General features: G+C 39.8%; 1 protein-coding gene across 1 annotated transcript in view; it reads right to left on the bottom strand.

The window, feature by feature from the left end:
- Window positions 1-7,539: 7,539 nt before the first annotated feature.
- The window catches only part of chrna11 (cholinergic receptor, nicotinic, alpha 11), a 38,398-nt gene continuing 31,920 nt past the window's right edge, over window positions 7,540-14,017 (bottom strand). Inside the window, exon 10 of the mRNA XM_072448013.1 lies at window positions 7,540-8,713. Within this exon, the coding sequence (XP_072304114.1) occupies window positions 7,979-8,713 (735 nt within the window). The 3' untranslated portion in view covers window positions 7,540-7,978. The remainder of the gene's footprint in view (window positions 8,714-14,017) is intronic.

Below are 14,017 nucleotides of genomic sequence, written 5' to 3' on the forward strand. Positions count from 1 at the left end.
GTCTCAATTGACTCACTTTAGTTTCAGTGCATGAAGCGTCCATGAGGCAGAGGACCCCTGACTTATCGATACGCGCCTGAACGCCTGGTCTCCACTTAACCCCGCGCCCGAGACGGCCCGCCACGGTTAAACGGTCGTCTGTAAAGTGACTGCAGGGATTAATCAAGCTTAACGACACATCTGTAGGGGCGCGTAGGGGGAGGAGGGTGCATCAATCACGGCCCGGGCACCTCTCCGGCCCATCCCGCTCCTCCTCTGCCTCTCTCAGCGATATCGACCTGTGCTTTGGGGCCTGGGTAATTAAAAGACATTGATCTGCCTCCGCCGCAAGATGCTGGGATGCCATCAGACTACACGGCGCGCTGGAGGAAAGAATCCTGTTTGTGTGGATCATAACACGGTTTTATATGTTTAGGAGCCACGCAAGGGGAGGTACACAGCAGTTCCCAGTGCAAATAATGTGTCATAAAAATCTGAGATGTGTATGCCGGGCCTGTGGGCGGCGCTATAGCTGCAGGTTCCAGAGGACAATTACCTTCATATGTCTGTAATTAGATGACATCAAGTCTGTTGCTTTTAGTGTGGTTGGATAAATGGATAATGAAACTAAAACAAACTGCTTCCACCTGCATATTCAATATTCAACCAAATCAACAGAGTTGCATAATTGGAATATATTAACCTGTTCACAAAGTACAATTTAATACAATGAATATTCTTTGGTTGGATTGGTGTAAGCTGGTGATTGATGAACAACACACATAAAACCTCTTCCTCACCCTACGCGGGTGGTCTCTATTTACCCCCTTCAAGCTCGGGTCCTCGAGGCCTGGGAGCTTGACATACATATATATTTATATACATATTATGTATATATGTATGTATGTGTTTTTAAGGCAAATTAAGGTAATTGGTTTCCTGAGTTTCTCTGTATAAACATTTCTTATCTGGATTTTCAGTGTTATATCCTGTTATATGTTATATTCAAAAATAATTTAATTCTTTACAGGCTGCAGTAAATCATTACAGGGGCAGCAAATGTGTGTATTTGTGTGGTTTAGTTAGCTTAACAATAAAGTTTGCCATTTCCACAGCGTGCTCCTGCTTCTCAGGTTTATATGAAGCCGCGGTCATTTAGCTCTGGCACTGGTCAGTAATGGGCTGTAAAATCACACAAAATAAACCATGGCATGGGATTCTGCTTCATTGGTATGCAGGAGAGCGCCTCAGCTTTCATATCGCCTCATCAATTACAGCCGGCTATTTCGTCTGCGCTTTTCTGTGCGGTCACATCACAGAAAGGTTTTTACGTTTGCGCTCTTATTAACTAAAATTGGGGAAGAGAAAAAACAACAACAACAGATTGATTTTATGTGCACCCCAAAGCCCATCTTCCCCCTTTGCGTTCTTCTTTTATTCCGTCCGAGTGAACACCGTAAATCTGCGTGCCGCCAGATTGCCGACCCTGCACATTTTTCGACCTCGCCGAGAAACAGCCCATCAAATTGCCGGCCTTGGACTCACAATAAATACCCGGTGACACCCTGGGACCAGTCGGACCGTCCCGGCGCGGCCCAAACACCCACAGTCACGGACACAAACTGTTGATGGATGCGGCGCTGTGTTTCTAATTTTTGTTTATTCCCGTTGCGTCTCTCCACGCGGCGTGATGTAGTGCGCTGGCCTCTGATTGCAGCTGCCCATCGCTCCAGCCTCTGTCCCTCATAAATCGGATGAATTACTCGGGGCAGCCCACCATCCCGCCATTAACCCTCCCCCCCTCTCCTCTCGCTCCTCTCTTTCCTCTTTATCCTCTTCCCCCAGAACTAGTGATCAATTAGGGCCCTGTCCAGTCCGAGGGGTGCGTCAGCAGTTTGTGATCGCATCCTCCTGAACCTCTCCGTGTGTCATTTTCATTCTTTTGTTCGGGTCAGGTTTGGGGACAAAGCTCAGCAGAATCAAGCACTTAATTATTGTAATAGCAATCTTGAATATTGTCACTGCAATTTTGGTGATAGTTTGATTTTCTTTGTGTGCAGAAGATGACTAAAAAATTTAGTTTTTATTATGCAGTGAATCATGCTCACGATGCTAATATAACATTAATATCAGGAGGGCTTAAAATGACCCTCAACGCTGCTTCTGGGCCTTTCTAGTACAATCAAATGGCGTGACTCTAAGTGAGTATTTTTGGCCTCTTATGCTTGATTTATTCTGATTATAAGGAGTCACATCTGATTTTACATCTTAGACTTTCTAGCAAAGCTGGAGTAAAGCTGCTCTGATTGACACTAGTTTCGGCAGGCGCCCTGTAAAAGACCTGTTAGAATTTTGTGATTTTATTTTATTTGTGAGTTTGGAGTACAACCCTGACCCTGATTCATCCCATAGTTGTTTATTTGACTGGAAATAAGTGGGTTACAGCTTTCTATGAGGTTCACTTTATCTTATGGTGGACAAAAAGGAATAAATTAAGAAAAAAGTCTGCCTCTTAATAGATTAAAGTCCAGTCAAATAATACATTTCCCCATGTATTACGGTCTAAAGGACATTCATAATAACATAAAAAAGGCAACACTGTATTTTTACACTATCCTTAAAAGCATGAAATAACAGTAACAGTAATATAACTATTGCATCATATACACATTGTTACCAAAAATATAGATGTGTATATATAACAACATTATCAAAGCAACAGTTCTTCTTAGGGTTAAATGTGGGATTTGAAAAGATAAAACTCAAAGTTGTGACACATGCAGAGTCTGCGGGAAAACCACTGTCAACAGAAAAACATAGGGAACCGATCAAAGCTGGTACAAAAAGAATATATTTGTTTTATTTTATATGAGGAGAAATGCTCTGCACACATTTGACAGGTTTGGGCGTTCTGTGCCAAAGGGAAAACATCCAGATCCCAGCTTTTTCCAACACAACTTTTTTGAGTAAAATGAATGTTAGCACAGGAAACAGCACAGGTCAGGAATGTACAGCACACACACTGGCCTATTCTGATTGTCTACAAGAGAAACATTAAAACAAGCCAGCTCAAACACATGTGATAACAACAGAAACAGTGAACTTAATCTCAATAATCAAATACTGAATGTGAGAGTTTGTACATCCCATTGTAAACATCACATTTTTGAGTCCATTTAAGGACGGAAATCAAACCTTCTACCGTGTCGCACAGACAGATCAAAGTCTGATCAAAGCTCTACTTGCTAATTTACTAAAAGTTCCTTCCTCCTCCTTCAAAATCTCATGTAATAAAGACACAGTGTAGTTAACCTTCACAGTGGTAGACCAGTATACACCAGTAGCATCAGGCTATAAGGGTGTAGCTTCGGCAAACTTTCAGCAAACATTGTTAAAACACAGTGAAATGGGCTTTTTAGTGGATCAAACTAAGCAGCAACTAGACAATTTCCTCAAAAAACAAAAAACAAAACCGAGTAAGAACCTGGAGTTTTTGTGTTCTCCGAAAAAGGCTCTGTCTGAGTCTGTGTCAAAATGGTTGGTGTCTTTTCAGTTGTTCATAAAGATAGAGACTTGCACAGATCACCATATCAACACTTCTCTTTCACGTCTATATCTGCAGTTTCCATACGTCAAATGATGATTTCTGCCTCTGACATTTCTGGGTTGAAGCACAGAAAGGATGATCACATTTGCCATTAATCCAAATAACTGGATTTCTTTGGCCAGACCGTTTGAACTCTACTGCGGGTTCACATCACAGCGCTACTAAAGTCTGGACATTGATTGACAAGAGCCTCGTTAGAATAAGAGCGTGTTCTCTGCTGTTTCTGCTTCACAATATAATACGACAAGCGGAGTCCTCTGAGGAAGCTGCACTCAAAACTGGCCTTTGTAAAGCATACATTTACAAGATTTTTACATCTCATTAGCGCAATAATAATAGATTCTCACTGTATTGAAACAGAGCATTTTGAGCAATAATCCACCTAATTTCATTGAACATTATGACCAAACAAGTGTGAAACGCATCATTTACTTTCATTATCGTGGTATACTACTTTACCAACTTTATTAAATTAATCTTTCTCAATAATGTAATGTTAGCGTGACATAAATAGCAAGAAAAAAATGAAAAAAACATGAATAATATTGATCATTGATGAACCGAACGGTCTGGTGTGTTGTCCTTTGACTCCTGAATATGTTGCACAGAAACAAATTGAACAAAGCACTTGCAATAGAAAATAAACAATATAACTTATGTCATTCCCACATGTCATTGAAGAGGCGTTGTGCGGCAGAATTATCTGGAAATTACATGAAATTAAAACGTAAATAAATGCAAACTCACCATTATTTATTATCTATATTTCGTCCCACTTAGCCCACGTCACAGCCAATAGGTAGATTCGTAGATACAACATTTAAATATGTATCAATTGTACAGAAATATTTGTGGTATTCATTGGCAAGAGTATGATTTGTCCACTCTGGGCTTCCGTACACGACTGCCAATGCAACACGGCCTTCATTGTAGACTTTGATCTCCCTCATACTCATTTTGACGAGTAAAACTAACTTGAAAACATCAACCACTTGTTCTCCAGATGTTTCTGAATCAGTCCGACAGTGACCTACTTTCACAAACACAGTCATTTACCAGGTTTCATTTCATGCTCAGTATTTTTGTCTTTCCCACGACGCGCTGCTTGAGACGTTCGGCATTTATTCCGGTGTAATAGCTGCTTTATCTCGCTTATAATCTCCGGTTGAATATTAACGTTTAACCTCAAAGCTTTTAAGTCGTCATTTCATCATCTCGGATCACATTACTGTCTGGTCTTTTCTTTGGACGCATCAGAAATTATTCATGAAGCCGCCGAGTCCTGAAGGGAGCCCACATAAATCTAATGTAAGATTCACTGCACTGTATAAATCTTGGGATAAATGACGCCGTTTGTAGCTCCAAAGATGTATTTCAGCATGTTCAATTAGACGCCTTTAGATATTGTGAATAGGCCTGTCACGATAATAACCAATTTTGAAGTGCCATAGTTTGCAGAAGAAAATATTGTAATAAATTGTAATATTAAAGGTCTCGTTATGCCTCCGAAACCATAACTGCACAACACAATAGTCTCAGTAAACAATTCTCTAAATGAATTTAATGATTCAACTTGAATTAAACCTGAATTTTCTTTTAGATGTCAAGTTCTGTTTGTTTCTTATAGTTGGATTTTTGTATATTTAAACTCATGATAGGAACGTTTTCTCTTGTTTCTGAAGTGAAAGGGATTAGCGTGTACTGTTGTTTCCTGTCAATCTTCAATCAATCTCTAATCTAAATCTATAATTAATAATGAAGCTGAAATAAAAGATTAAACACTACCCTCTACAGCTCACATTAAAGGTACATGGTGGGACTTTTTAGAGGGGGATCCAACGCTCGCTTGTCTTCATAGAGATGCTTCGCTTTACCTGGAAAGTTCCACAATATCAAATTAAACGTATTTATCTTCCACATACAGACCCTTCCAGACAGTGCTTATAAACCAAACTCTAACGCATTTTCAATGGGAGCGTTAGCATTAGCATTAGCCTCCAAACGTCACAAACTATGTAAATCCATGGAAGTTTGGGCGACATCAACCAGAACCGTTAGAAAACACTACTTTTACTTGTGTGGCACTGTTTTGTGTAGATTGTGTAGCGTAAATGCTAACAACCTCATAATAAACATAATTCTGGGCAATAATGCAGCAAAAACACAGCAGGCCACAACAGTTTGACAAGATTTATCGTTTTTTCCGTTTCCGAGCGCCACAAATCCTACAGTAATAAGTGGAGGTCAAAGTTAGATATTCATAGTTATTACGTGTTATGATGTTAGCCCAGATTAATGCGCAGACACATCACTCCTGGAAGGGTCTGCTCAGTTGCAGGTGTTTCATTGCAAAATATACATTGAAAACCATGCATTCCTATTGAGACTCTCCATGGATCTGACCCGTAACTTGACCTGGTGGCGTCAGACACGTGTCTCAGAAGATAAATGTCATCCAGGTAAAGCAATGACCTCTCCAAGAAGACAAGCAGGTGGCGTAACGTTTCAGGTGGACGGTGCATAAAGTAAATACTGAACCAAAAAAACATTGTTGCATTGGCATTTTTTGAACAATTCGTTGTAATTATCGTGATGGACCTTGATGGACGTGACTTTCTGTGGTCCTTAAACCCCCTGCTGGCCATTAGACATTACTGCACCACTGATCAATTCAGTTTGCCCGTCCTAACAAGAGGCATTACTGCGTCAGGGCTTTTTGATCCGAGCGGATTGCTGCGGTTTGCCAAAGATAAGTTAAGGCCTCGCACTGAAAATCGAGGGGACTTTTTTAAAAGCTTATTAAGACTCAAAGATTGCCCCATTTCTCTCAATTTCACGGATATTAGCAGGAAGTGAGTGAATAATAGATGAGGTTTTGCCTGCCATGTGGGTACGCGCAGGAAATGAAGAGAACGCTGCAATTCCAAGTATAGTCTTACATCTCTGAGTCTGACGTGCACAAGCAAGTCTTTGTTTGGATCGTTCTAGTCATGTTAAATGTCAACATTTTCAATCCTTTTAATGCACAAAATGTATGATTCCCAATTACCGTCTATGTGTTGTATTTAATATGAGCAGAATTATGTTGCAGGGTTCAGAAAATGTGTTTTTTAGCAATATTCTAGGGATGTAATACACGATTTTAAAAGCAACCTTTCTCCATTGAATGTTGCTTTGCCTGGAATGTTCCACACTATGGCATTTAACTTGGACAAGCAGAAGACGCCGCTGGGTTGTTACAGGTCAGATCCATGGAAAGTCATGTTTTTCAAGGTATTTCTAGCATTAAAAACACCGTAACTGAGTAAATAAAAGATAAATCCTTGGGCTGCAACTCAATCATTTAACAAATTAATCAATCCAGCCATTATTCTTTTGATTAATCGATTCGTTTTTTTAGATCACGACCCACATGAAGCTAAAGATTATACCATTAAATGACACGACTCTTGCCGGCATGTTTTCGAGTCTGCGTATAGTCCAGATAACGATTATTCAGTTACTACAACAGTGGACAATTATCTCGATAATCAGTTAGTCGTAATGAATCGATCCACTTGTTTCAGCCATAATAGATGCGTCAAAGCAACAACATCTCCGTGGAGACAAGCAAGGGGCGGACCAATCACCGGAAAAGTTACACTGTGCGCCTTTAAAACACCGAGTAATGATCTGTCATCCTGTGCAGTCGTCTGGAGTGAGTTTAACCGCACCGAGCCGGATCTTGACACGACCGTCTCTTATTATTACAGAGCTGTATTTCTTGAGTATCCTTATCTTCAACTCTTCTCACATTCAAAGTCTTGTTCATCTTTTTCTCGTTCGTCCTTGTAAACGCCTCCGTTCGCCTTTGCTTCAAATGGGTTTTTTTCTCGACATGTGGGAGCGAGGGACTGGCCCGTGTTAGCTACAATATAAAACACACATTTCTCTTGTCTTCTCGATCTGCTGCCGTCTGTCTGCCCGCTCCTCTCGCCTCGAATTCTCTCAATCTTTGCTTCAAGAGCCTTATTATCTGAGGTTACTGGGCTGTTTTTTTCCTGGTCCTTTTGAGCTGGCTAATCTTCACTTTATTCTTGGGGGGAAAGGTCTTTGAATTACCCGCAGTTCGTTTCACCTCCATCTGATAGAGCACCCTGGTCGACCTAATCTTGTTTTTTTGCGTCACTACTTGTCCGCTTTCTCATCTGTTTTCTTCCAATATTTCAAATACAAAACATGATGTATTGCAAAGAAAACCATTGATAATTTGCTTCCCCCGGTTCCGCGCGATCACCAATCAAAAAAGAGCCAGCCGTCCAGGAGGAAATTGTATTATTTCCTTGGATCAGGGCCCACATTGTTCATCATCCCGTTTTAATTTCTATCAGTTGTTGTTTTTTTTCCCTTCTCTCAAACAAAATCCTTCGACATAGCCTCCACAAAGTTCGGCGCGGACATAAGAATAGAAATGGTGCAAATGATGTTGAAGACGCTGAACGCCACCAAACACAAACGATCGATCACGGCACCGGCAAACTTCCACTGATCTGCCATGCTTTCCGTTTCGTCCTGTTCGCGAAACCTGTCCGCCATGTAGCGCACCTCTTCCAAAATGGCCTGGAGCTGCGGGTCTCCAATCCCAGAAGTGGAGCACCCGCCAAGGCCGCCGTGTCCTCCTCCAAAACCCCCGCCGCTGGATACCGTACTGGGGCATCCCGTGTCCAAATTGGGCGTAGGAGGCGGAGGCGAACTGCAGAATTGGGACGGCAGGTGCGGGGGCGGGCTGCCTGCCACTCGAGGAGGTCCCGAGCTGAGGTTTCTCTGAACAGCCTCGGAAAGCATACTCGGGTCGTCCATGCTTTGAAAGCCCATGTACAACAGGTTACCGTTGTTGTTGGCGCTGGTTTGGGAGTGCAGGTGGGGGTGTGCCGTGTGCAGGGGCCCCGTCTGGAGGGAGCCCAGGTTGTGGGGGTGCAGAGGGTGCAGCGTGGGGTGGTCCGGAGGGTTGGGGATGCTGCCGCTTTGAGAGCCAGAGGAGCAGCGGCGCAGGTGAGGGGCGCAGGGAGGGCGCTCCGGGTCGTCGCTCTCTCCCGGGCGTTTCATCCGTAAGAACCAGGCGACCCACTGCAGCAGGACGAGCCGAACCTGAGGAGGGACAAAGATACTGCGAATGATGAAAAGGTTCTTGTAAATGATAATGTAGTAACAACTCGTGGGAAAAAAGAGAGTTAGAATAGAATATGAATGAATATCTTACAAGTATTTAATAGAATAAACCCGAAGATAGTAAAATGTATGGATCAATAGTACATAAATATCCATGTTTACACGAGTTACAAGTCAAAAGTTTGAATTTGTGCCCATTTTAAGACACTTATTTTAATATTTAATCTGAGAATGGATGCCAAGGAGTGATTTAGGAACAGACAAATACAAATGAGCCACAAAGATAGAAAGAAACAATGTAAGAAATATAATGGTCACCATGGAGTATGGAGAAAAACTACACTAGGTTGTTTACATGTTGCGTAAATGCAGGAGGATTAAAATATATACACATCTACAGTATTTATGTATGTGAATAGAAATATGTGGGAATATGCTTAATCCCACCTAATCCTTTTTAATCCTGCATAGTCCTCTCTTTCGAAAGGCATACTGAATTATAAACAATGTATACAGGGTTGTAATGCTACTCATCAACTGTACCTTAAATAAAACATGTGGGCACGAGAATCACCAGCATGGAATTTTAAACAGCAGTATGTAACGTTTCTGGTGTGCAACGATTTACGCCAAACAATAAAATGCCAATATAATGCCAGATACGGTCAGCATCCGAGGGAATGTCCACTGACGCACCTCTGTGTGGAAACAGCTGCTCTGTCATCCACTGTTCAACAACTGCAAGAGCAAACGCCGACCGTAGTATATATTGTGCCAAATACAGATGAAAAGACAAGAATAAAGTGACTGAATGGCCCAAATGTGTTTAGTTATTAAAGAATGTGCTGTATTTAAACATATACAGAACAATCGGTTAATTTGCCCCGAATATGTGTCATTCATCTTCAAAATCATGTGCAATGCTGTCATATTCATGTGCAATACTGTCATATTCATGTGCAATACTGTCATATTCATGTGCAATACTGTCATATTCATGTGCGATACTGTCATATGCATGTGCAATACTGTTATATTAATGTGCGATACTGTCATATTCATGTGCAATACTGTCATATTCATGTGCAATACTGTTATATTCATGTGCGATACTGTCATATTCATGTGCGATACTGTCATATTCATGTGCAATACTGTTATATTCATGTGCGATACTGTCATATTCATGTGCAATACTGTCATATTCATGTACAATACTGTCATATTCATGTGCGATACTGTCATATTCATGTGCAATACTGTCATATTCATGTACAATACTGTCATAATCATGTGCGATACTGTCATACTCATGTGCGATACTGTCATATTCATGTGCAATGCTGTCATAATCATGTGCAATACTGTCATAATCATGTGCGATACTGTCATACTCATGTGCGATACTGTCATATTCATGTGCAATGCTGTCATAATCATGTGCAATACTGTCATAATCATGTGCAATTCTGTCATATTCATGTGCAATACTGTCATATTCATGTGCAATGCTGTCATAATCATGTGCAATACTGTCATATTCATGTGCAATACTGTCATATTCATGTTCAATACTGTCATATTCATGTGCAATACTGTCATAATCATGTGCAATACTGTCATATTCATGTGCGATACTGTCATATTCATGTACAATACTGTCATATTCATGTACAATACTGTCATAATCATGTGCGATACTGTCATACTCATGTGCGATACTGTCATATTCATGTACAATACTGTCATATTCATGTGCAATACTGTCATATTCATGTTCAATACTGTCATATTCATGTGCAATACTGTCATAATCATGTGCAATACTGTCATATTCATGTGCGATACTGTCATATTCATGTACAATACTGTCATATTCATGTGCGATACTGTCATATTCATGTGCAATGCTGTCATAATCATGTGCAATACTGTCATAATCATGTGCGATACTGTCATACTCATGTGCAATACTGTCATATTCATGTGCAATGCTGTCATAATCATGTGCAATACTGTCATAATCATGTGCAATTCTGTCATATTCATGTGCAATACTGTCATATTCATGTGCAATGCTGTCATAATCATGTGCAATACTGTCATATTCATGTGCAATACTGTCATATTCATGTTCAATACTGTCATATTCATGTGCAATACTGTCATAATCATGTGCAATACTGTCATATTCATGTGCGATACTGTCATATTCATGTACAATACTGTCATATTCATGTACAATACTGTCATAATCATGTGCGATACTGTCATACTCATGTGCGATACTGTCATATTCATGTACAATACTGTCATATTCATGTGCAATACTGTCATATTCATGTTCAATACTGTCATATTCATGTGCAATACTGTCATAATCATGTGCAATACTGTCATATTCATGTGCGATACTGTCATATTCATGTACAATACTGTCATATTCATGTACAATACTGTCATAATCATGTGCGATACTGTCATACTCATGTGCGATACTGTCATATTCATGTGCAATGCTGTCATAATCATGTGCAATACTGTCATAATCATGTGCAATTCTGTCATATTCATGTGCGATACTGTCATATTCATGTGCAATACTGTCATATTCATGTGCGATACTGTCATATTCATGTACAATACTGTCATATTCATGTGCGATACTGTCATATTCATGTGCGATACTGTCATATTCATGTGCAATACTGTTATATTCATGTGCGATACTGTCATATTCATGTGCAATACTGTCATATTCATGTACAATACTGTCATATTCATGTGCGATACTGTCATATTCATGTGCAATACTGTCATATTCATGTACAATACTGTCATAATCATGTGCGATACTGTCATACTCATGTGCGATACTGTCATATTCATGTGCAATGCTGTCATAATCATGTGCAATACTGTCATAATCATGTGCGATACTGTCATACTCATGTGCGATACTGTCATATTCATGTGCAATGCTGTCATAATCATGTGCAATACTGTCATAATCATGTGCAATTCTGTCATATTCATGTGCAATACTGTCATATTCATGTGCAATGCTGTCATAATCATGTGCAATACTGTCATATTCATGTGCAATTCTGTCATATTCATGTTCAATACTGTCATATTCATGTGCAATACTGTCATAATCATGTGCAATACTGTCATATTCATGTGCGATACTGTCATATTCATGTACAATACTGTCATATTCATGTACAATACTGTCATAATCATGTGCGATACTGTCATACTCATGTGCGATACTGTCATATTCATGTACAATACTGTCATATTCATGTGCAATACTGTCATATTCATGTTCAATACTGTCATATTCATGTGCAATACTGTCATAATCATGTGCAATACTGTCATATTCATATGCGATACTGTCATATTCATGTACAATACTGTCATATTCATGTGCAATACTGTCATATTCATGTGCAATGCTGTCATAATCATGTGCAATACTGTCATAATCATGTGCGATACTGTCATACTCATGTGCGATACTGTCATATTCATGTGCAATGCTGTCATAATCATGTGCAATACTGTCATAATCATGTGCAATTCTGTCATATTCATGTGCAATACTGTCATATTCATGTGCAATGCTGTCATAATCATGTGCAATACTGTCATATTCATGTGCAATACTGTCATATTCATGTTCAATACTGTCATATTCATGTGCAATACTGTCATAATCATGTGCAATACTGTCATATTCATGTGCGATACTGTCATATTCATGTACAATACTGTCATATTCATGTACAATACTGTCATAATCATGTGCGATACTGTCATACTCATGTGCGATACTGTCATATTCATGTACAATACTGTCATATTCATGTGCAATACTGTCATATTCATGTTCAATACTGTCATATTCATGTGCAATACTGTCATATTCATGTACAATACTGTCATATTCATGTACAATACTGTCATAATCATGTGCGATACTGCCATACTCATGTACAATACTGTCATAATCATGTGCAATACTGTCATATTCATGTACAATACTGTCATATTCATGTACAATACTGTCATATTCATGTGCAATACTGTCATATTCATGTGCGATACTGTCATATTCATGTGCAATACTGTCATATTCATGTACAATACTGTCATATTCATGTACAATACTGTCATATTCATGTACAATACTGTTTTTTCAATATTCTCTGTCCATATAACAGCTGTAAATAAGAGGTCACTATTGTTATTATTATATAGTATAAGAGGTTTTGTATAAGAGTTTCATAGAGCTTTACTATACCGGTAAGTGTTTTTTATAAGTTATTTGTTTTTTATTATTTACTTATGTACCTACTTTGTGTTGCAACACTGGAATTTCCCCATTGTTGATAATCTTATCTTAATTTTCTGATGTAAAGTGACATAAACCAGCTCCATTAAGACTCAGTTGTGACTCGACTTGAAATAACCGAGCTTAAAATGCGCGTAATAATTAGAAGAGGGAAAAGACCACTCCCTCTGATGTGACTCGCTGCAAATCCTTCAGCAGAAAAGTCCACAGTGACCATTTAAATGTGTGTGTGGACAGTGATGGGCCAGTGACGGGCGATGCACTGTTGGACCTGGAGCGACATGTGTTTGCTCGTTGCACTTATGCGTCTGTGCGATGCATATAAATCCATTAAGAGCGAGCCGAGAGCCGAGAGCATTGAAAAGGGCCACACGTCTCAGCGAGGTTAACGGCGTCATTTGTTCTGGATGAGTTCCCGGCCTTGGGTTTGTTCTTTTATGAATGTACTGTAGCTAAAGGTCTAAGGCACCGAGGGATTCCCACACTTTCTCAAAGGCGTTCAAAGGCAAGAGCGACGACGAGACATGTTTAGGTATTCGACAAGAAAAATGGCTTCCGTGGACTGCCTGATGGACTGCAGCATTTACACTACACTATACCACTATTGCTAAATATGAATGGGAATATTAGTCAGAAAAATGAAGTATACGTAGAAAAATGGTGCCCAGACTTTCTGATTTACTACACAAAGCTATCCGGACATCTTGAAACATGTGGAGCCCTTCAAATACCCAAAGTATTTTACATTGTATTAGTATTCTTTGGCTTCACTCCACCACCTGAGCCGTCTGTCAGCCAGGCGTTTTGCAGAATATAAAACTTGGATGTGGAAAAAGTCCCTCAAGTGAGTCGAGCTTGCATCGTTTGAAACCTTTTGGTAGTGTAATATTAGAGTTGTCACGATGCTGAAACTTCAAACT

The sequence above is a fragment of the Eucyclogobius newberryi genome, unplaced genomic scaffold (genome assembly GCF_026437365.1).
Source record: "Eucyclogobius newberryi isolate DKJ021-1_F unplaced genomic scaffold, fEucNew1.0.hap1 SCAF_16, whole genome shotgun sequence".
Lineage (NCBI taxonomy): Eukaryota > Metazoa > Chordata > Actinopteri > Gobiiformes > Gobiidae > Eucyclogobius > Eucyclogobius newberryi.